General features: G+C 38.4%; 3 protein-coding genes across 14 annotated transcripts in view; all 3 read right to left on the reverse strand.

Moving 5' to 3' along the window:
• Positions 1 to 959: 959 nt before the first annotated feature.
• Positions 960 to 6044, reverse strand: LOC126917664 (pyridoxal-dependent decarboxylase domain-containing protein 1). Of its 3 annotated transcripts, none has more exons than XM_050724943.1 (10): positions 5704 to 6044; positions 5397 to 5582; positions 4452 to 4871; positions 4099 to 4380; positions 3945 to 4007; positions 3631 to 3867; positions 3212 to 3556; positions 2841 to 3126; positions 2481 to 2738; positions 960 to 2398 (listed from the first exon to the last, which is right to left on the reverse strand). In XM_050724943.1, the coding sequence occupies exons 1-10, from the start codon at positions 5767 to 5769 to the stop codon at positions 2148 to 2150; spliced, it is 2394 nt and encodes a 797-aa protein (XP_050580900.1). In that variant the 5' UTR covers positions 5770 to 6044; the 3' UTR covers positions 960 to 2147. The 3 variants fall into 3 exon arrangements, with proteins under 3 accessions (XP_050580900.1, XP_050580979.1, XP_050580812.1); XM_050725022.1 differs by having other exon boundaries at positions 2841 to 3114; positions 3945 to 4016; XM_050724855.1 differs by having other exon boundaries at positions 3945 to 4016; positions 5704 to 6043.
• Positions 6045 to 6302: 258 nt separating this feature from the next.
• Positions 6303 to 7675, reverse strand: LOC126924391 (39S ribosomal protein L12, mitochondrial). Its single transcript, XM_050738863.1, has 4 exons — positions 7508 to 7675; positions 7023 to 7257; positions 6809 to 6937; positions 6303 to 6729 (listed from the first exon to the last, which is right to left on the reverse strand). Exons 1-4 carry the CDS (start codon positions 7576 to 7578, stop codon positions 6613 to 6615), a joined length of 552 nt encoding a protein of 183 aa, XP_050594820.1. The 5' UTR covers positions 7579 to 7675; the 3' UTR covers positions 6303 to 6612.
• A 653-nt stretch (positions 7676 to 8328) lies between these two features.
• Positions 8329 to 24249, reverse strand: part of LOC126920379 (cytohesin-1) — a 59134-nt gene continuing 43213 nt past the window's right edge. For 6 of the 10 annotated variants that reach the window (XM_050730813.1, XM_050731258.1, XM_050731332.1 and 3 more), the window contains 6 exons: positions 16721 to 17326; positions 14535 to 14646; positions 12932 to 13165; positions 12640 to 12867; positions 11819 to 11888; positions 8329 to 11474 (listed from right to left, as the gene is read on the reverse strand). In XM_050730813.1, the coding sequence (XP_050586770.1) occupies positions 11387 to 11474; positions 11819 to 11888; positions 12640 to 12867; positions 12932 to 13165; positions 14535 to 14646; positions 16721 to 17326 (1338 nt within the window). In that variant the 3' untranslated portion in view covers positions 8329 to 11386. Of the gene's footprint in view, positions 11475 to 11818; positions 11889 to 12639; positions 12871 to 12931; positions 13166 to 14534; positions 14647 to 16720; positions 17327 to 17403; positions 18362 to 24249 lie in introns of those variants that run through there. The other 4 variants (XM_050731487.1, XM_050731169.1, XM_050731422.1 and 1 more) reach the window with 3 other exon arrangements.

A 24249-nucleotide genomic window follows, 5' to 3' on the forward strand; every position in this document is an offset into this window, starting at 1 on the left:
TTTACTAACTTCTCAATACTATCTATTCGAATATCAAACAGCATTTAATCGATTAATATCACATTTAATAAATAATCGTTTTATATCTTACACGCATAAATTACAGCTAAGAAACAGTCGATTTGTTCGAAAAAAGAAATATCGCACCGAATTGCACACACTGTACAGTTCAAGATATAATGTACGCACTCGAATGAAAGAAATTTTAACGCGATCGTTCAGTGTACATCGATGAACACGTTCGTTCGTTCGTTCGACCAAAAAGAAAGAAAATGAAGTGCAACTGAGATCTTTGGACCTTGGAAATATCGATTCGCGAAAATAATAGAGGGTATCGCCCTTTGTTCTTGTGTTTCTTCTCTCTCGACGTACGAAAGAGGTTTAGTCACAAAGTGTGCAGAGGCTATTGAGATTTTACGTAAGTTTAAGATTTCTATGGTGTTTTTGTACGCGCGGAAAGATGCATTCTCAAGCGTGTATTGTAAAGAGAATTCTTTGAGAGGCATATATAAAGAGCAAAACGAAACTCGTTAATCGATACCGTTTTTGTGCATTGCGAATTACGTCTAATTGCCATATTCCAGACTTAATTCCTCCTATTGTAATGGTAACACGAATATTATGAAGAGAGAAAATAAAAAGACATAAGATCCACCGTTGTGTACGTTCAAATAACACCATTGCTCCCTCTACAGTGTATAATCCATACAAAGCATACTCCTTTTAGATGGATGCTGATTTTTAATCGATGAAACAATGGAAAATTATCCTAGATCTTTAAAAAGTCGTTTAAAAAAAAAAAATATAATAATTACATCTTATATTCTCTTGAATGCCATCTATACGTAATTTCCTAATTACATGTAACAATCTAGATTCCTTTGTCCCTTTCGAGGAAATGTTCTACATCTTTAGAAAAATGTTAATTTCAATTTAAAAAAACACTAAAAAACTTGAAGTTATGTTAAGATAATTTATTGAATTGCAGTACTTTATTAAAACAATTTTGGTACATAAATATACATACAATTTAATTTCTTTCCATTCAATGTAGCTATCAACAATTTACCAAATACTGTAATAATGTGAACGTATTTGTTATGATTTTTTTTAACACAACAGAGCTAAGTAATTCCTATTCCGTTGCAAATTACACATTATTACATCGTAACAATCCAAATTGCTTGAATGTAACTCTACATTATCGCTCATTCTCTTTGGTTATCGTTTTAATATCCGAACATTGTTCTGATTTTCCTTCTTTTTTTACACGCTTTGTTAGATGTTTAAAAAAAAGCTTAATTTTGTCGGATAAATTTTACAATGCGTGCGTAATACGTTCTTTTTTAAATGCTCGAAGCAATCGCGACTTTATTACGTATGTGTCTTTTTTCCGTTCTTAATGTATGTTGTGCTTCATGAAGAAAGAACTCGCAAATAAAATGTAAAAAATGTAGTCTGTAAAGTAAAATGTGGAAAAATATAATGAAAGTCTGGTTGATAAAATTATTCAGAATGTATGTGCACATATCAATGTAAAACACTACTGTTGGAAACTTAAAAATTGTTCAATTTATGTAGTTTTATTGTAATACCGATACTCATTCGATAAACTAAAAATTTAACGGCAACTCTTTTCATGTTGCGTTATGAGAGTAAGAAGATACGCTTCCGATTATTGTGCTACGAGAGAAATACTTTAATGAATGAGGAACAGTTATCACTTCTTATCAAATTAACTCGTAGTAAGATTAATATCTTTTGCTTATTATCAGTCTAATAAGTACACAAGCCATCTTCGATAGATCTTGCAAGTATCCATGAAATTAAATTGTCGATGAAAGTAATAAAACTGGTAAGATAGAAAAAAATAATACGACTAATCCAAGATGACAGAAAAGTAGCATAAAATAATTTATTGAAGAAAGAACAACAGAGAGGACAGCGTGACTTTACCTTTGTCGATTTATTAAGCTCCTCAACGCTTTAGAAATGCTAATTCTTTTGCTGTGCTCTGAGAATGTAAAGGGTAGCTTCTACCGAAAACGCTCGATCGTTTCACCTAGAGCATCGCTCCTTTGCCAAGTTCAGGGATTCGAACTTAACGAACTGAATCTTCTTCGATTAATCGTATCGTTTAATGTTCACTACGACTTCACCTCACCGGATTCTTCTTTTACCTGTGGATGGGGTACGGTGTTTGTCATTACAGAGATACTTTTTCCGCTCTGTAAACTGGAATGGCTCGATGAACGACTATGACTTTGGCTACCAGCGCCAACTGGAGTCTGTACAAGGGGCTGTGGTGGAGTTCTAGCACCAGATCCATTAATCACCGTGGAGTTTGGTTGCAATTGCATGTGGTATTTGTAAATATTCTCTGTACTCTCGACAACTCCTAGATGCGAAAAATATGTCACTGAATAATTAATTAATTATGGATACGTAAAGGAAGTTTAACGTGTAAATAAAGTATGTACCAGCTTGTAAATTTAAACTACGTCCACGAACTCCAGTTTCTTTCGAGGGTGGACTCCACCAATTGACGAAAGTTCCAACGACAGGCACGTGTCTAAGAATACCTTCTTGCCATAATTTTTCTGCATTTTCTCTTTCCAAGTCCGTCTGTGCTGCTTCGATACCTCTTTTCACCACTTCGGATATAGTATCCAATAGCTTGGAGCTAGCTTCCACTTTTTGACCGACTTGTAGAACTAAGGATAGTAATTCAGTCACATCTGTGAAAAATTATATTGTCAAAATCCACATGCAAGATAAAAGTCCACATGCTAGATAAACCTAAATCAACTATGGAACAAGAAATGTAAATCTTTGCTCACCTGTATCTTGTGTAACCATACCAAATCGTACACAAGCTAAGCCGTCGGCACCTTCTCCTAGAGAAAATGCCGCGTCTGTGTCCTGTAAAGCTTCGACTAATTGCATGTTTAATCTGTTCAATTCCTCTTTTGCCTGGTCGGTCATGACATGGATCCAAGTACGTGGTGCGTATCGTACACCGCCTAAACCTGCCCAATCAGGCATTTCTACCAAATGTAAAGAGTCATTCTCTGAGACTAATCGCACGAACGTAGCTTTATGCTCAACCGTTGCCTGTAATATTTCCTATTATGCAAGTGGCAGTAGTTAGTTGACAAATAATTGTCACGACCTTAACTGCGTATGATCGTCACTTTTAAAATATACTCACTATCTGCTGCTCCATACAAGCTATTACGTTATCTATATCCTCGGTCGTAGGAGGTTGGTCTGGATTTTCTAGAGGACAAATACGAATCGCAATACCATGATGTTCTATTTCACACAGCTCTATTTGTACGTTTTCGATCTCTCTTTGAAGAATTTGTCCTAACCAGGAATTTAATTTATCGTAATAAGGAGGAACACGTTCTGTTGTCTGTGGTTCCCTGTCTGCTGGTACAAATTGAAACACTAATGCACTGGCTACAGCTTCGAATAGTTGTGGATTATTCACGGGGTTGGTTAGGAGCTCGTTTATGGTATAGGACCCTGTTTCTCCTCCGGGTGGTTGACTCTGGAAAACAAACCGTACGATTTAGAACGAAAATTCGAATTATGAAACAGGATATCGTTGTTCGAATCAATTACCAGTATCCTTATACAAGGAAATTTCTTAATTTTATTGTATAATTCTTCCACAGCCAAAAAGCATCTCTTTAATCTATTATGTACACCATCTCTACCTAACACTTGCAAAGTGGCCCACAAGGGTAAAGTCGGTAAACGTCTTGACAACGAATCTGTCATTAAACCCGACACCAGAGACAAAGTTGTGTCTCTTGGAGTTGGTCGACCACCTTTCGTATCTGTTAATCTGTACAATGTCTATGTATACATTAAGAAAAATTTCAACAATACCTAAACAGTTTTTCAACCGAATGTATATATGTATAAAAGGATACTACTACTGGTAATGATGGTATGCCAAGCCATATTCCAAGAGGTAACGTAACACTATCTGCAACCTTCGAAGGCTGAAAATCAAGAAAAAGTCCGTACATTACACATTTTTAACATAAAAGAATAAAATAAAATAAATAATAAATATGAACACACCAGATCCTTCGCAGAATTATTTAACGCTAACGCGGCTAAAGAATGACCTCTAAGGTGGAGCCAGACATTGTACTTATCGCAAATTGCACGCAATCTAGCGATATTGTCACAGTGTCCCGTTAATACTGAACCCGCCTCTGCCAATACCAGGAGCGGTGTCACGCTATTTGATTGCGTGTCTTCCGCAAGTCGGCGTTCCAAAGCTGACACGTCCATGCTATATCGCGATCCAAACATTGTGTTATGGGGGATGGGCCTTACACAATGGAGTGGCAAAGAAAGCTAAAAAATAGAACACAAATCTATGGTTATACGCTCATATTTTTTTTTAATCAGACTGTAAGTCTATATACCTGTTTGCACAGATGTTGAACCACACCTAAAGGTGCGGCCACAGAACTGTAAATTAAAGGTGGTGAGGCAGCAAGCGCGGTGAAACCTTCCTCTATATACCGAGGATATTTTCTGTGTAGAGCCAATCTGGTCACTCTGACTAAACCTTCCAGGTGATCTTCGTGAAAGGAAGAGGCGCAATCGATGAAACGGAAAATATGACTTAGCCATCTGGTTGTATCTGCGGCCAATCGGCCGGCTAATCTCTGAGCGTGCGATTTTGGAAGTGCGAGCGCGTAAGCAGAAACAGTGTGTGCGATTAACGCTAATTTTGCTGGCTCTGTTAATGTTGGTAAGGTAGTCACTTGACTCGTTGCCGTTGCCGTTTCCGTTGTATCATCTTTCACCGGTTGGGGAGCGTTTTCGTGAATTACCAAGTCCTGTAAGAATGATTTATAATTAAATTTCAAGTTTTTCCAAGAGTATAATTACAATCACTAAATAGAAATATATATGTATGAACAAGAAAAATATGTGTATTATAATAAATACATGGTCGTGAGTGTAACTCAAATTACATACATTTTAATGAAAATTGAATAATGTTTATTTATTACAATTAATATATCTATTACTACATCCAATAAAAAATAAATACAAATCGATACATGTTTGTAAGAACATCACGAAATCATATATGAAAAGTGAGAATGAAACCATGACGCGAATTTCAAAATTTTTGAAAATTTTTATATTTTTTGGCAGATACGTTCAATTTAAATAATTGAAAAAAGAGCGGCAGCTTCTAATTCTAGAAGAACAGTTAAACGATTCGTAACAATTATAGAGCCACGTGACGAGTATTCGCCAAAATCAGAACTATACCGACCAGTTAACGTGCAAATCTAAGGGAAACAACCAATAGCCGCGAATCAATGGTTTCTGCTAGCGTCGTATTTACCTACCTGAATTGAAGTTAATATTTCGTCGGAAGTTTTTGATTGCGAGAGGAACCCAGAGGGATTGTTCCAGGTGGTACCGCCACCGTCAGCTGCCTTTTCGACAGCTTCCTCGAGCCTTGATATCACCTGCGAGGCTTGAAACTCTAATGCGGCTACTTCGTTCGACGTAGACCCACCTCCGGTACTGACCTGTCAAAATGATCGAAAAAGGCCGGGATAATAGAGTGTTGTCGGTAGCAAAATTTCTTTCGACACTTCGAAAGCTACTATTACGTTATCACGCACTGTCTTGATCACGGCTGACACGAACCTCGAGTATGTTTTGTGCTATACTTTCCATCGTCGCTTTATCGTTTGTATCAGTCTCCTCAGCCATCGTGGCAATAGTCGTCGTGGCGCAGTACCGTCGCAATCCAACTTCCGTTCACCGCCGTTGACCACTAGCAAAATTTGCACAGTTTCCGCTCTGCGGTTAAAAATAGATTTTATATAGATGTATACCCTCGAAACACGATACACTTTAGATTCGATAAAAGTATTTTGTATTCTTCTTCTGACATTAACTGGAAGTTAAAGAAGAAACGATTAGGTAGTTGATACGGCCCTTATTTTATCGATACGGCTCTTATCGCAATGCCAATTGTTCAATTCGCTGATTAACTGAAATGCAGTACTTTGCATACGTATCAGCTTATTAACGTACATGTGCTTTCAATTTAAACGAAGGACTTCGAATGAACATTGAAAATATGTTAGTTATTTGTCAATGTTCGAAGAAACAACTCTTATTAACGCGATTAAATTTTTTTAATCAACGTTTTTTCCGATCTTAGTATTTATTAGAACTTGCAGAAATGGAAATTACATTTATTTGATAACATGCAATTGATAATATTAAATAAATGAATATTAAAGTTCACAGTTTTTTTTATTTCACATTATGGTATTCTGTACAATTCTAAATTATTTATATGATTAAAATTATCAAAATTTTTTATATAACAATAGTGTAAAGCATAATTTAAATGTACATTTATCTTTACTTCTTACTTAACGTAAGATTTACGTATGAACAATGTACGCAAAATAAGTTGATAAAATGATAAAATAGTGGAATTATTTTATTTTTGTTTAATGGATTATTGTAAATGCTTACTTTATTATAAAATTCTACTAAATCCATAAAAGATGAATTTCCATATATATTTAAATAAAGAAATTAAACAATTTCAACTATAGCACCGACGTTGGTGATGACTTCCTTTATCTTTTCAGCCTCTTCTTTTGAGATATCAGATTTGATTGTGGCTGGTACACTCTCAACAAACTTTTTGGCCTGTATAGAAAAAAAATTACAAATTTTAATGAACTTGATAAGATTTTGTTGTACACATTATACAAGGCAAAATAGTTACCTGGACAAGATTACAATCTGGTAATATGGTCTTTATCTCTTTTATTAGAGCAATCTTTTGTTTTTCATCATAACCAGTAAGTTTAATACTAAATGCAGTTTGTACTACTTGAGGTTCATCATTTTCTTCCTGAAACGACAATTTTTATGCATATATGTATAAATATATAATTTTTCTTAACATTATGAAATTCTTATAATAGCAGCATATATACTTCTACTTTTGGTGCAGCACTAACAAAACCACCCATAGGCATTACAGGTGCATCTGGCAAGTTTAATCTTTTTTTAAGTAAGTCACTCAATTGAGCTACTTCTATAAGATTTAAGGAAACGATGTGATTAGCAATCATTTCTATTTTAGCATTAACTGGTTCTTGCTGTGTAGAAACAGACTCAGACACAGAAGTTGTACTAGCTGTAGCAGCAACTTCTGATTGTTGAATAATACTAGAACATAAGAATTAAAATAAAATTAAGAGAGTGTGAACGATAATTTTCTAAAACTACAAAAGCTACTATTGTAAAATAGACACATCATTTTTTACAATTCAACTTGTTTCATCATAATGTGTACATTTTGATATAATTATTCGGACTATATTTTATATATTAAATAGTAGTTTAAAGATAGCCAGAAAAGTGAGGTTATGCAATCACGTTTCATTAAATGGCATATTTTCAACATAATAATTCGTACCATTTGTGAAATTGGCGAATTTGATGGATATTCCTTTGACAGCTAAATCGTAACGTATGCATTATATTCATTTTACAGTGGTTTATTAAACTAAAGCTTTTTTCACACAAAAACAATGAACAATGAGAATGAAAACGTTAAGAAATATAAACTAGATGAGATAAATGGATCAAACGTTTCACCACGACATCTAGGATCATTTTAGAGAATTTATAACGCCTACAGTACCATTGATGACAAAAATATTTTCATTAGAAAATAGTAAAATAAAGGCCGATTTGTAATAATTCGATAGTTGTATTAAAACGCATTAAAAAAATTACTGTTTAAAAAGCTCAGACTTTCAGTTTACTTAATAGTTCAAAAATAAAAAATAGCTTCACTTAATAGTTTCAAAAACGAACATTTATTTATGCAGTCGGGACGTATTTAAACTGGAAAATGTTAAGAATATAACATGTTCTGCACAAAATCACCGTTCGAAATAGTTGCAGAAGTATAAGATTTTATATTTCCTTCGCAAACTATTCTGTTCTATACGTTACTTGTAATTTCACACTATACTGAATCGACAACGTTGCATGCGACAAGGAAATGATATGGGGGGTCAGGTGAACCCCAAACGACAAAGCATTGAATATCGCATGTAGTCTGTGCCTCGTCGGTCATAGTACATACGTACATTATATTTTTGATTATTGGACATTAAAGACATTAAAACTATCGGAAATATATAATCGTATATTTAGTTAAAAAGGTACAAAAAAGACTTTCCAATCTTTAAATTTATTTATTTTAGATAAAGATAGTTGTCTACGAGATTTTTTACGAAATGGAAATATTTATTAATTACGTTTAAATTAATACATATAAGATCGTAAATACAGTACACAGATCAGTATGAATACATAACAATTATCGAGTGAAAATAATATACAACGAAATATACAATTCTGCACTGTAAAATACAGTTTTCTTTATACAATTCTTAGATTGAATGAATCACGTTACTAATACACAAGTTTTATTACTTGCAAGTGTGCATCATTTTTATCACTTGACGAATTTTTCATCAAGAAACAAAATTTGTGCTCTCTTATTTTCGAATTCAATCAATCGTTTTGATTAGAGTATTTTAGACTAAATTATAACTTTACACATTTTTCGGTTTGATTTTTTTTCTTATCACTTTATTTTTTATGAAAACATTTCTCGTAAGTCGTATCGTTACTCTTTTTAAAATAGGTATTCGAACAATTTTACATCTCTGCACATCGGCGTGGTATTTTAATAACTTGGTGTAATAGTAAATGTAATTAATCAATCTTTCCCCAAATAAAGTACAAATTATATTACATCAACCTACAAACAATTCTTCAAGGAAACATGATATGAAGGATGTGAACACGTTAAGCAATTCTCCTAAACTAACTTTACACAACTCCTTAACAATGCGTGACCAGTTTTTTTTTACATCTATCGTTACTGTAGCATTGCGGAAGGAAGGAATCATCGACGTTGTTGGATAAATATTACAGACGAATAATGACCAACGTGGTGTCCCTCGAATTGTTTGTATAATGTGGTTGCAGGCAGTTGGAGAAAGGAAAGAAAAAAGAGAAAATAGTCTGTACAAAGATGATTCAAGGACGGGTCGGTAACCACGAATCAATTGTCTGTCCAATAGTCGAATAGAAATAGTACGTTTCTTCGAAAACTACAATTGGGTACAAATTACTGTCTCGCGGAACAGTTATACATCCTACCATGAGTAGCGTGACGTTAAAAAACTTATATCCTATTAGTCTTGGCCCTATATAATTACTTCTGCGTTTCATTATTTAATGTATGTATAATAAGGCTTCTTCGATGTCTGACTCTCTCGTATGTAGCAAGAAAAAAAAAGAGAACATAATTAATCCTGGAGTTCTATTACATGCTCCTTGCATATGACGGATTAATTGTTACGACTAGCTTGAACAAGATCTCAAAGGCACCCGCATCTTTGCCTTTCCTTTTTATCTTCTTGTCTTTCCTCTATGTATTGGTACGATTATGATTTAAGCTCGCTAGGTAATCGCTAAGATGGACCTACGTTTAGAAATTGCGACACGAAGACGGATCGGTACGATTTCTTAAACTAGAATCGGAGAACAATAGCGAGTAGTGTAAAATCTGCTTCGGCAACTACTTAATAACAAATAAACATTTGAACATTTGAACATTTGAACATTTGAACATTTGAAATGCGCTATTTCCTGTAAAAAAAGGCTCGATAAGTAGAAAGAGCTTGACTAGCGACAATCGATACACTTTGTAATATAAAAAACGTTGCGGTTATCTACAAAGATCATTATCAAATGTATTCGAAAGATCTATCGTGATATATTTTTCTTTGCCTAAATCATTTAAAAATGAAAAAGCAGGAAGAATAACCTAGACGAATGTTACTTTTAACGCATAATAACAAATGTATGAATTTCGTAGATAACGCGGATCCACGCTTCTGTAAATTAAGCTTACATTTCAGTTTTTTGTTGCGAGAATTTAAATACTGTCAGGATGCAGGCTCTTAACTGGATCTTATCAAGTTACTATTTAACTTTCGCGTACTATCATAACTATTATATTGCGATATATATAATGCACAAAGTTACGCGTCTCGTGCGTAATATGTATATTTATATATATGTATATATTTATATTTATATATATATATAATTCAAACGAAAAAAACGCAAATCGTCCTAGCCTACTGTCACGTAATTGGCTAACATGCCATACTTACAAACTGTACGACAATGTACAGTTTAAGATGATTTCTGGCATATCGAGGAAACGTTTTGAACTAGTCTTATCTATACATTTTTCATTCTTCTCTCAAATAAATACACAACTATCACATTAATGCACGCGTCTTACCAATTCGTTCTCGCGTTTAATGTTCGTTTATAATTGTATGTAAAGTCTTTGATCCATTACACTTCCTAATCACCTTCGGTTGGAGGTAAAGAACCTCCGGTTCTTCTTCTTTCTTGCAAAGAACGCGAAACGGCATTGTCACGCGCGAAGGTTTCGTATAAAATAAATATTGTACGCATATTTGGATTGCTCGAAGCAATATCGAGTTTCGGTAATTCTCTAAAGCTGCCAGAAAATAAGAAAGATTTCACTCTTTCCAAAATTGTCTCTTTTTTGTTCCGGACGAATCTATCATCCCATCGATCGATAAGCTACACGCGTCATATTCTTCTATGAACTTTCCCAAACATTCCGCCGAAGCTTCCCTCAGAACATCTTTTACCTATCTTTTTGCGAATTCTACGAAAAGAAAAAGTAGTCTTTTCGCGTCTAATTCGAACTTGTCCAGCACCGTCGACGAGATCGTTGGATGTGTATACGGTTTACTACCTTCAAAGTTGCTACAGCTTTCAACATCTCTCTCTCTCTCTCTCTCTCTCTCTCTCTCTCTCTCTCTCTCACTCTCTCTCTCTTTCTCTCTCTACTCGTTCATCTTTTAGGGAAACGTTTCGTGTCTATCGTCGAAATCTGTTTAAATAATACACATCTAGGCCCCTAAAACGCAGCGTAAATTCTTATACAAAACATAATGTCGAACGATCCTCAATCAATAGCATCGTTTTCCCCTTCCTTTCGTATTTGTCCCTGTGTCTTGCGTGTCGCTTAAACTACGTTGACGAACATTCATCAACAGGTGAAGCGGACATCTGTATGTCTTCTGCTAAATCAGCGTAGTCGGATGGACCTCCGTACAGATTAGTTTGATTGTATTTCACGATCCTTATAGGGACGTAGGCTCGTGAATAGACAGTCTTGTGTCTCGCCAGGCTTCTCTAGAAGCTGTGTCCATGGTAAAGTTTAACTCTTCGAATGTACGTTTGTCTTTTGCGCCTTCTTTTTCCTGGCTGCAAGCATATCGTAGAAGGGATTGTGCGATATGCTTTGCCTAGAATTAGACGTTAAAATTGCGATTAAAGAAGCGAATTTGTATCGCATTACGAGCGAAAAATACGTCTTACAAGATAGTAGAAATATTCGAATTTATTAAATCATTGATCAAATTAATTGCGATATTTGTCTAAAAGTTGTTTGTGCTTAGAAGCTCTTAATAACAAAAAAAGAAAAAGAATCGTGTTACAAACCGTCGACCATTAAAAACGTAAATTATATAAGCTCAAACCGTCCGCAATTTTCAGTAAAAGATTCACGGAAGCGTTAAATAAGCAGCACTAACCTCAGTCAGAAATGGAAGTCTTCTTTGAATTATTCACAAAATGAATAACAACTTACCGCACGCATTTGATCCATTCTTCTTTCTCTTCGTCCGTGGCCGCAGACATTCTGTACACCGTGTGTTTGCCTGTAAAGAGCAAAGAACAACAGTTACAATTCCGGTGTAATTACTGCGAGCACGACGACGTGCTATGAAAAAAAAAAAGGGCTGCGTTAAATGGCAACGCAACACGCATAGAATTCGATCGTTTCACACGAGAAAGACGCTTTGCCCGACCGGTACTTGAATTCTTTATCCTTCGTGCTCTATTAATTGACTGCTCTTCCATGTTTTAATTTAGAGAAGCCAACGTGCGTTTAAAATTGCATTTTTTCTCCAACTTATCATTTTGTTCCTAGGCTGAAATTACGGATGAGAAAAGGCAGCGTAATGCTTTTGATACGTAATTTAAAAGAAACAATGTGCATTCGCTAAGCTGATTCTCTTAATGGTTCCCACGCGTAGGATAATCATTAACCCATTATAAGAACCAAAGTCATATCAACGCAACGTTTCATTTATAATTATATTCTTGACCAATTGATTACAAGTTATATAATTCGTACTATAATACGACGTTTACAACTTGCGACTTTCACGCGTTATTTCACCTCTTCTTCCTTGACAGATTGACTCTCGTTCGGATAAGCGAAATTGCTTAAATTCAGGTAACTTGACCGAGCCGATCGAAGTTTCAACAATCTACGATTGTTAAAAGTGTCCAAGTATAGCGCAGGCTCGAGTAATTAAACGAGCTGGTAGCCGTAATCGAGTGGATTGGGTGGTAGGTCACGGCACCGATCAATTAAGGCTTTCATCTAGGATCCCCGGTTAGTACCTTCGACAACTTTTCCCTCGCTGTCCGTCTTGCACGCTTTGATGAACTCAGAGCCGGCGGCGTATAGCTCGAAGCAATGCGGCTTGTGCCGATCCTGCACCTCTCTGACCTGAATGTTTTCCAGCGGAATGATGCCTCGTGGCTCCTTGTCGGTCGTGTACTCGAAGTAATACAGACAGTTGTCGTTTAATATGAACCATCGTCTCTTCCAGCTCTTGTAGCGTCCGCCTGAAACAACCATCAACGATTTAAAAGCTAACGATCGATGCACAACTATAATTGCGTTATTTACCTGCTGTCTCCGTCAGGGCAGCAGAGGGACAAAGCGATACGATATAAGAAAAGTACAGACACTTTGACGGGTTTTTCGTCTCGTTGTCGTCGGGGAATGCTTCCGGACCAACGATTCCCAAACTTATTTCCCATTTCTCGTTCTTCCTCAAATCTTGCATGAACGTAATACACGTAGTTACGAGGCAGGGAACGTCCGTCAATTTGTAAATTCTATTTTTGCGTTTCAGCGCCACTGAACATAGAATGCCAGCAGTCACGCGTCGTATCTCGAATCGCCGCCAGTATCTTTGGAATGCTTGGGCATAATGGTGAAAATATTCGAGTCGCCCGACCGAGGCTTTCGACCTCTGTGGCCGGACAGTTTGGGAAACGCTGTTCCAGGATGTTCTCACTCGTCCCTGTAACCCTTTGCAGCGACAACGTTATCGTCTTATCTGCTTTCGATTGTACACGGAGAGTGGGCTGTTCTCGATCGCGAATCGATCGTTCGATTATGGCTGGTTATTAACGATCGATTCCTTGTACGGATGCATCGAGCGAGTATTTTTGTCCGTCCCGTAGGCCTTTGAATACCCGCATACATCGTGGAAACCATCCGGATCGCTTTACGCGCCATGGGTGGCGTGTACTTGCGGAACTACGTTGGCAATAGAGAACGCGTTAGCTCGAACAACGATCTTGGGAATTTAGAGGATTCAACGGTTTAGATTGATATCAAATATTTACCATATAGATTAATATAAAATAATAAGGAAAATTTGTAAAACCAGAAAGTTACGTACAATGTGAAATGTAAAAAGTATTCTCAGTGGGTCAGAAGTTCGTTAAGTCTTGCACCTGTGATTACTTTGCAACAAGAAACGTATCTTTTACGACATCAATCAGTATGGATCATTACTTTATTTACTTTACTTTACTGTGTCGAAAGCTACAAGCTCTACGTGAACAAAAAAGCAGACAAGTCTACTTAACCCTCCATAGGTAAACGTATTTTTCATACCTCGTAAGCAAACTGCTCCAGGCATTAAGAAAATCTAAGAAACAGTCTATGTTATCTCTCTATGGAATATCGTACGTTAAGCCAAATGTACGAAACTTTGTGGATCGCTAATCCAATTTACCTACAGAGGGTTGCCTAAAGAAAAGGAACAAGTTACTTCCACTATACACAGCCTCTTTTAACATTCCTCGGTTTTTAGAATCACTTTCCGTTTTAGGCGAAAAATTACTATTTTACTATTTACGCAATCTTCTCTCGATTACTCTTCTCTACTTGTATACCGGAGAAAAAGCTTTCTCCCTGTTGCAAAGAAAGATCGATGGAAAATTTGTTAAAACAAAAATCCGCCGCTGTAAAGGGTTAACATCCTCATGCACTCGTAACATTCCCCGGAAGAAAGGGGATCGCATGCAAGCCGGGATACATTCGCAACATTGTTCGATCAACAATGGCTCGAGCAGCGTTCTTTCTTCGTCCTTCTCTCAGCCACGCAAAAGACGTTTTCTCGTTTCAACTCATACCGGGTCAAGGGGAGAAGGGAAACGTCAGAAGGGTCAAAAGTCGAATTGCACAGTCGTTACACAGTCTACGAAAGAATTACCTTGCTTCCAGAGCCAGCCTTCCTTGTCAGGGTTGAAGAACGTGTGCATCAGATCGTTCCCGTCGTCTTCCGGTATCTTGAACGGTTCCGTCTTTATACTTTCGTATAAGCTCTGCAAAAGTAACGTACTGCTTTTAAAATACCTATACGATCTTTGCGAGTAAATCATTGGGTTGTTCGAAATCAAGAGATATGATTTCGTATTTCTCATTGCTGTTTCGAAACTCGGATAATTCTCGACGGTACACAACGAGGAAGATACTGAAGGAAATTCGAGTTTTTGCGAGCCAAACGTGTCGTCAGTGGAAATTCCAGTTTTCCTAAACGTCTCTCGCAACCGTAGGAAAACACTTACTGCAAACATTATACAAAAAGGATTCGACGTTATAATATTATAATTACAAAACGATTTACTCCAGACGATGGAAATAGCAAAAGAGACTATCTCGCCGAGAAGAGAAAAGGAAGCTACTCGTTTCACTTTTTACAAAAATTTAACCATTATCCACTTTAACCATTATCGCCAAAGTATAAATGAGAACTATAACGTTTATTCTCCGTTTATATGGCACGAAAGAAAATCAACGATGTACTCGACAGGGGCAGTATCGGCATTCCATTCTGCTCGTCGAAGACGATACATAAAATCGATGATATCCTGCAACTAGTAAATCTATGCTTACATAAGAGCAGCTGCATATGATCGCCAGTCTAGAATCGTTTTCGATCCGGCAACGCGTCGATTAGACGAGGTGAGACGAGGTGAAACGCAGCGCGCCACTTTGCATAAATCTACCATTAAGAAATCACCGCAACGGACTTCCCCGTTAGTCAGTAGGTTCATTCTAATAACTGCGATCCGCCGGTTGTGAGGCGACTTGTAAAGCGCGCCAATTGCTTTATATCCTGGCCATGGATCACGCGGATGGAAACACGCGTGCATCACGACATAACACGAACGAAAGGTCGGCCACTGCACGCGAATGACGTACGTCTTTTGTTGCACACGCTATTGCGTTATTTATCGTGTTTGTTAAGACCCACTTGCCTCCTTCTCCACCGATCCTCGGTTCGTTTATTCAATTTGGAATTTTTGCACCAGTTCGTCTAACATTTAGTGCTAAACGTCCGATATCCATTGGAATATAAGTCGATTAAATCCTAGTCGTATGGGATTCGGATTATCGAACGCGTGTAGATACTCCGAGCGGACGACTGAATCGATCGGTCAAGCGAGAATCTACGAGTGACGCAAATGTTTGCCAGGAATTTACCAGAAATTTCTGATTAATACGCTTTACGTCATCGGAGACGGGAACGGGAATAAACGCAGAATGTTTCAATAACTCGGTTAAACCGCAAACAATATCGTAAAGATTGCTTCCTCATCGATAGAACGGATTAAAGTCAGCCGAACCAATATACAAGTCTCATCTGGAAACACGATCCAACTCGATATTTCGAACGATATCCTAATGGCACGTGCAGCAATCGTACGGTTGGATTTTAGAAAAACGACAAATTGGAATTTCATAGCGCCCTATCTTTGAATTATATCGAACGTGCACCGATTATTATCGATGATTTAGTACGGCGATCTAATTTCGACGTGTGTATCGCCTCTATTTCCGGTGATAGAGCTCCACCTAATCATTACGGTTGCCGACACGTAATAAAATCGTTGCACCAACAGCGCTGCCCCAATTGCAGGAAATCTTTCGTGTATGTTTTTGCGGCACGACTTACGGAACAAGGAGAATTTGCATTTTTCGCAAAACACGAATATCGGGCGAAAATTGTAACGCGAAACGTGAAACTGCGAGTCCAGGTGGGAACGAGATTAAATCTCGAATCACATAGGCGAAAAGTAAAGCGAACCAAGATCGAATTAACCTTCGGAACTTTCACATTTTCATCGTCGCTCGAGGTTCGTACAATTACGCTGTAATGAACAAGGAAGAGAAATAATGGAGCTTCCTAGAAAATGTCCAAAAATGTCCCGTCGATAGTCCGTAAATTATCGTTAAACATAGATCGCATGACTTTATTTATCGTCGTACGAGCAAAAAGATCTGGCTGCAATCTCACGTTGTAGGCTAGCTATACACGATTCGAGGAACGGTTCCCATAGAGAGACAAATGACACAGGAAGCGCAGATAAAGCGAGAGCGAGCTTTTGCACTCACCACAAGGAGTTCGCGAGGTAGGTCGCCGCCATTGTTGATGCCACGGTTCATGGAAATGAACTGTTCCACGCTGGGTTTATCCTTGACGCTCGGATTGTGCAGCGACGTGTTCAACATAATGATGGCGAAGCTGAGCACGTAACAGGTGTCCGTGTTCGTGAATATGTTCGGGTTCAGCTGGCAGTACCTTTGCGCGAAACACTCCATCATCCGGTCGATCTTCTGCGCCTCACCGGGTAATCTGAACGACCAGAGGAACTGTCGAAGAGCTTGTACCAAGATCAGGTCTGTAAAATCGTGCAGTTCGACGAACGCTCGCAACACCCTCTCGTTGAAGTCGTGTCGTTCGCCGAGGTAGTCACCGATCGCGGTTTTGTTCAGGCCCTCGCCCTTGTAAAGGAACTGGGCGACGTCCTCGGGCGTCGGGGCCAGCAGATTGTGCTCGATCAGGTACTCGATTCCCTTCTTAGGGTCCATGTTGAACTTCTTACGGCCGATCGACGTCTGTTTCGCCTTGTTCGACGGCTTGGTCTCGTCGGCCGCGAGACCGCCGCCCTCCATCGCTTCCATCTCGGCCACCACTTCGCCCAGCTCATCTTTCAGTTGCTGCAACAGAAACGAACAGGTCAGCGAAACGTGCACGACAACGGCTTCCTCGTTCTCGCGAGCGAATCTTCACTCACGCTTCCATCTACCCTTGAATCGTCCTCTTCGTCCCGAATCGAACGATCGGTGTAACGCGATTTGCCAGGGGGAAGATTCGAATCGAACGTGCCGTTTCGAGGTTCTAAGGTTGCTTCGCGGATCGAGGGTTTAACCTGTCTCCGCTTTCATTTGATTAATGTTGCGTGTAATGCCAGGTAGATCGAGTATCGCACGAATTAGTCGACACGACGAGCGAAACATTTGCTCGCTCGGCGAAGCTTTTCCTGTGGATGTCGAGGATATAGGGATGAATGAAGTTTGGAAGTAACTCAATCTGCTGGGACAGATTGCTCGGAAACGAAAGATCCGGAAGAACCTGGTACATATGTACATCGTGTAGAAAAGTTGCAAAGGAGGTCAAGAAATCCGATAGAATCGAACGTTTCTGTACTTACGCAACTGTGACTTACAGTTACAGTTGCTTTCTTCGTGTATCTTTGCTAATAGCGATACTTTTAACGTCAAATTTCAACAACGATTTGTTCCACCATTACTCGAAGCTCTTTCAAATGATCGGTCGTTTAACCGTATTACAGCAAATAGTAATATCGTGTTAAGATTCGATGCGAGAAACATCAAAAGATTTCGCAGAATCGACCAAGTTTCTACGGTTCTAAGTTCGTTCTTGCCTGATGCTCCTTCGATTTTTTTGCTTCTTACCACTTCCATCCTCGTCCTTCACTTTCGTCCCTTTATAAAAATCATCGCTACGCACGCACCCCATGTTTAAAGGAAGTCCTTCATCCGACGTGTTCTCGTCTTTCCGACTTAGATAAGCAAAGAACTTTCCTAGGGTGAATACCGAGAGGGAAGCGTGACGAGTGTCACACCGGTATCTGTCTCTCCCCCGTAGCTACCGTCTACGGTTTTATCATTACGGAATTAATCACAAATAAGACGCTGAGTTTCGCGTTTCAAGGTTTAGGATTAAAATAGGATTAAAATGCAGGAAATACCAGTTTCCCTGATCTCATTATGTAGGATTTATCGTTTCGCTATCTTCTGTACAATTTCGAAGAAGGAGAGGATGCGAATATCGCAGGAGAGAAACATGACAAGTACATTTTTGTTGATTTTCTGCTTTCAGATGTCGCACGAAACAATCGTACAAAGTTCTTTTTCGAGGTTTGTCAACGCGCAGCAGTTCACCAGCGATCGCAAGTACCAGTACGCGGACTTCCTGTCGAGTGTCTGACTCTACCAGTCGTTTGCAATTTCCTTCTGCGGTATTTCCCGCTGTACGCGCCGGATTTGGAGGGCATGCCGCGGATTCCGGTGTCCTTTTTTGTTTCCTTCTCCGAGCTGCTAAACTACGTCGCAATCATCGAAAGTGCTCGACCGACCAAGTGGTAGTCTTGCTTATTGTTAGTTAGATACGTCCGTATCGTTGCGAAAGAAGCGAAAAATCGTTGGACCGTTGCACCGTAATTGGCTCGACTTTATCGACTTTTCTCGACGAATACGTTGCAAAACAGCTTAATTTTCAAAAGAATACAAGATCGATCGAATGCGTTACGAGAACTTGCTCCCCTTTCTCATTTTCTTTCCCGACCGACATTTGAATTGGATAGAAATACGTGTCAACTTTTTCTACTTAATTACCCATCGAACACGATGTAACGACCTTCCGTGGCAGAAAATAATTCCACGCCGAAGCTCCAGCGTTGCCGGAAAATCACAATTACGAAAATCAAGGCGAAACACAATCTCTTGTAACGTTGAACAAAAAGGAGGAAAAAGAGAAGAAGCCTCGATGTGTGTACGTAGTATGACAATAGAACGAGCGTACATTTTCATTCGTCGAGGTGAACAAGAGAAAAAATTGAAACAAGAAACGTTGGAATAATATTTCCACGGTGTCGTACGCGAACGCTTGTCTCACGGTTATGTTTTGACCCGGCCGTCTCTCAGAACGCACCACCTCCGACCTTAATCCGGAATCAGACACTTCCGGAAAAACTCAGTCACATCTCTTAGTTACGATATCGCGTCGAGGAAACTTGGAAATCTGTCGGTTCGGTTTTATTTATTCACCCAGAAGCTTTTTATCTTTGCGAATTTTGCCTGCCCATCCAATGCCTGTTTTGTTAGGATGGTCATCTTAGCCCGGTATATCTTGTATCCTTGAATCTGACAAGTTTTTCGATAAACAACTTATGTAAATAATTGATCAGAATTGCGGATATATTTTTAAGCTGAATATTCGTATTTCGATAAGTACAAGCGGACACGAGATCTTACAATCCCATGGCAATTGCCATGCGAGATTCGTTAGGAGAAGTGAAATAGATGAGTTCTTTGTAGATCAAAATAGGTTTTAAACGAAGGCATTAGCGTGATTGAGCACGAGCGCGTCTTGGAAAATGGCTTGAGGCGTCACGATCTTGCCAAGTATCTTCTCAACTGCATCAAAATTTAATATCGTCGTAATAGGGTGAGTCACGAATGCCGACCAATTATGAATTCGTTCGAAAGACGAAATTTTTACGACGACCGAAGTTCACATATAAATCTTTAGTTTGAAGTTTCAAATCGCTCTTAATTACTCGTGTAACTGATCAGCGCGGTATAGAAATTTTATCTGAGAAGATCGCGCGTAGAAAATATTAATATAACATTCTGAATGTAATATTCCCGCGAGATATTCTATTCATTGAATTCTTGCTCGTGGTACGCTCACCCCTTGTAAGTTTTTAATTAACAACAGACTCGAACGAGTAACAATCCCGGAGATTTTATTAAACAAGCGATTCTCCTTTTGCTCTCGCGTCCGCGGATTCATTCCGCTCAAACAATGAGCATCTCTGACAGCCATCGAGAACAAATCTTCCGGTTTTCCCGTTTTGAAAGAACCGTGAAACTTTTCGAAAAAGCATGATTTTTTTTGTTACAAAAAAAGAAGACGGAGAAATAAAGGGGAAGAAAAAGTTGCCCTTTCGTACGGCAGAAAGATAAATTCTGCTTAATTACCGACAAAAGGATATCCGGCCTAATTAATGTTCGGGGTCGGCTTTCTTTCTCGCGAGAACCGCGCGATATTTCTCGAATGCTTAAGCGAGGAAATTATTCAACGATCTCGCTCTCTGCCCTTCTCCATTGAATTGTTAACCCGATTTCCAGAAATTGTCAAACTAATTGAGCGCGAATCTTTATTCGCGGAGCCATGAAAACTCCTCTTTATTCTGTTTTTTTTTCCGCGATAACTTTCGATTCACGATCGTGAAACGATCAACCGAAAGGAATTCTGCGGTATTGTCTTCCGTTCTGCTGGTAGTTGCGTGCTAAGGTATAACAAGCCGTCTGTCGGTTTTAATTGTGCGTGTTTATAATATAATGTATTACTTAATAAGGTGGGTGCATCGAACTGGGGAATTAACTTTTTCCGTTAGCCGGCGCTTGAAACGTCTGGTTATCGCTGTGCAACTTCGCTAAGAGAAAGTAACTCGTTGAGCAAGTTATTTGTTGTGATATGTGCACAGAAGAGGAAACGAGGATCGCCTTTTTACAAATGCTAATCGGATTTTTGAGTGTTTCGAAAGATTCTATCTCGATACTTTCGACCACATTGTAAGGAATTTTCCAAAGTGATACGATCGTCGCTCCTGATATAGTAGAAAAGGTGTTAGAACAGACGATTGAACGAAAGACACGATGACTCAAGCCGAAAACACGAATAAAGGTTTAGAAAACGTTACTAAACTTGATGACTAAGAAAGAATTCTTCGCTCGAAAATAACCTACGATATTTCATGACGTATTTTCACTGTCTATCGCAAAGACTATACGCACATAATACGCAAAATATGCCCGTTGAACAGACGTCTGTTTAGACTCTATTTCTTCAGTTATGTTTATAAAACTACGATTTCATGCGAATATCAAAAGACTATTAAATAATACAAAAATAGTATAGTTGTTTATACAAAATGTATCGATTTCTGCTTACTGAAATCATTTCAACGTAAGTATACTGTACATAGAGGCATCTATTTTAATATCAAATATTAGTCGCAAATATGATAAATCCGAAATATGAAACAATAAATTGAGTAATAACGGAGGAAAACAACGGGCGCGCTGTTTGCTCGGAATAATAGAAACGGGGGGAAAGAGAATTCGTCGGGGATCAGATCCCGGGGCCGGAGTAAATTTTCCACTTCCTTTCAGCCAGTTCGTCCAAAAGCTGTTTATCGAGGCCCTACGCCCAAGGAAGTACAGTTTATTTTTAACCGGATACATTCACCACGCGTTCCACGCGTTTACGAGCGCGTCAACGTCCGTTTTGTCGGAGGACACTTGTCAATGAAAGCCTGACATCGAAATTTCGTTAGCAGAGGAATGATACAACGGGAGCTTGTTTGCGCTTATAAAATATGAAGCAGACGTTTCGAATAATTCAATGGTCTAGACAAATATCGAAAGTCAAACGAAAAGAAGAAATATTACGATCGAATTAGAGAAGAAAAATATTCTTGAAAGTTCTTTTGGATTTGTTCGGTGAAACGTTACTCGTGCACCGTTCAGGTTTACGTAAGTAGAATGTAAAACAATGGATAATATGAGTTGTTGAGAAAAGCTACTAATGTTGGGAAAAATGAAGAAGAGACGACGTTACGCGACGAATGTCGAATGCAATGGAGTTAACGGAAGACCTTGAAGAGCAAACGGCTTCGGATAGGTATAATTATTTACCTGATATCCTTAGAGATCTTCGACCTGTGTGGCGATGCAATCGGGTCAGACTCGATACCTATGTTTGGAAGAGAGCAAAGCGTTTCGATATTTTCAAATAGATTTTTAAGAAAACAGTGCAATTTAGTCGTGAAAGATTTAATTAAGCTCCTTATTAAACATCGAAACAAAATAATCTGGTCTAAGCTCGAGCTATTGAATTTTTCTCTCGGAGCAATCATAATAGTTAGACTTTTAAATAACCAGCTAAATGTACGAAAATTAACCAAAGAAGCATACAATTACCTCGTCTGAATGGATAAACTTTCATCTACTATAAGCAGTCTCTATTAATTTTGTACAAAAGTCTCATATACGTGTCGCGTCTTACGACGACCTAAATGATATTATACTACTTTAATCACGACTACATTCGTTCTTATCAATTACAATCGGCCAATTCTCACAATTCTGCCGCAATATAATCCTGCATCGAAACAATGATTCCAATATTTTTCACAGAGTTGTTCATCGTGTAGACGTGGAAGCTCGATCAAAGAAAGCAGAGAATCGTATGAAAAGGAGAAGGAAACGCGAGAGACTTTCGCGTTGAAAAGAGCGAGGGACAATCGGTCGCTTTCCGGTAGACTGTAGAGCGTTCGATATCCATCCTCTCTGTCTCGACGAAGATTAAACCTTGGTCGGTTTGGTCGCGAAATGACGAGTGAAGAGTATCGAAGGCTTTGTCGGGAATGGAAGGATGGAAGAAAAAATCGATGGATACGTGCAAACGACGCGGTAGTTCGCGCGATATCCTGGCGATCTTCACCAGTGTCGCCCTGGAAAACGACGCGAACACGCGATCGTAAAATATTTATTCTGCCCGTCGAGGAAAACGATGCAAACCGGCGTAATGCGTTTCACGTTTGAATATTCCGAGTAGTTAAATCGTTTGTTCAACTGCTATCTTATTTTACTTTATTTTGTTCTTTTTTTTTCACTGATTTCCAACACGAAAACAAATCATCAATTTTTGTAGCAAGTATTTATTCATTTCTCTTTTTGGCAAAAAGTTTAGAGTAATTTAGGTAATCCGTTTTTTAACCTGTTCTTATCCGTTCATTCGCGTTTGATCGTAATACATATCTCACGAATGTTTACAACTTTTATCACCACCGTGATTTCATACATTATTATATTCAAAATTTCGAATCAATCAATTGGAAACGACACTTGCACGTTCCACGATGTCAAGAATTGACATGTACTAGTTCATCGTTTTAATATTTAGCCGATAGAACGAGCTCGACATCAATTATTCCTTGAAACGTCGCATTTCGTAAACTATAACATTCTATGTTCGTTGTTCGTTAATGTCCACGATGACTGTGTGCAATTTACAATTTCACAACAAACGTAACCTAAAGCGTTAACGTAATTATAGCTGCATAGCTCGCAAACTTATTGTATTAACACCATCGCTAATTACATCGAGCAGGAAGATAAAACGCACGATGTTATTTTGTGTCGATCCCGCCATTCGAAGCGTTAGACATTAGACAAATTTGATGAGAGAAAGAAAACCTAGGAAGAAACATTGTTTGAACGCGAAAGGTAACTGTGCAAAGGTGAACAGCAGGAGTTGTGTACACGATACACCCTCCTGGAGGCAGCCAGCCCTCGGTAATATCGAAAAGAGGTGGGAGGAGGTCGGAGACGTTGTCCTGAGTACACCGACCGTATTAAGCGCGTTTTACGCCGCTCTACTTGTTATTCAGGTTCCACGATCGGCAGTTCGTTCGCGGGGAAAAAGAAATTTCACCGCCTCGCTCGGAGGCATGTCTTTTATTTTTACCACGACCACTTTGAAGAAACTAAAAATACGACTATCACTGAAACCACCCGGTAAATTGACCCTTTTTTGGAAGTTATTTGTTAACTCGAATCAAGTTTAAAAACATTTAAACAAAAAAAAAAAAGAAAAAATAAAAAAAGAAGAAAAAAAAAGTTTGAAATTTTGTATATGTTAGATCGTTCTAGATAAATTTGATTATCTAAAAAGAAAGCTATGATTCTAAATAAAGGATATATCATCTACGTTTACCCGGAGGGTGTTGTACAGCTAAGCCACCCTTGTGATGTTTACTGGCGGA

The sequence above is a fragment of the Bombus affinis genome, chromosome 1 (genome assembly GCF_024516045.1).
Source record: "Bombus affinis isolate iyBomAffi1 chromosome 1, iyBomAffi1.2, whole genome shotgun sequence".
NCBI lineage: Eukaryota > Metazoa > Arthropoda > Insecta > Hymenoptera > Apidae > Bombus > Bombus affinis.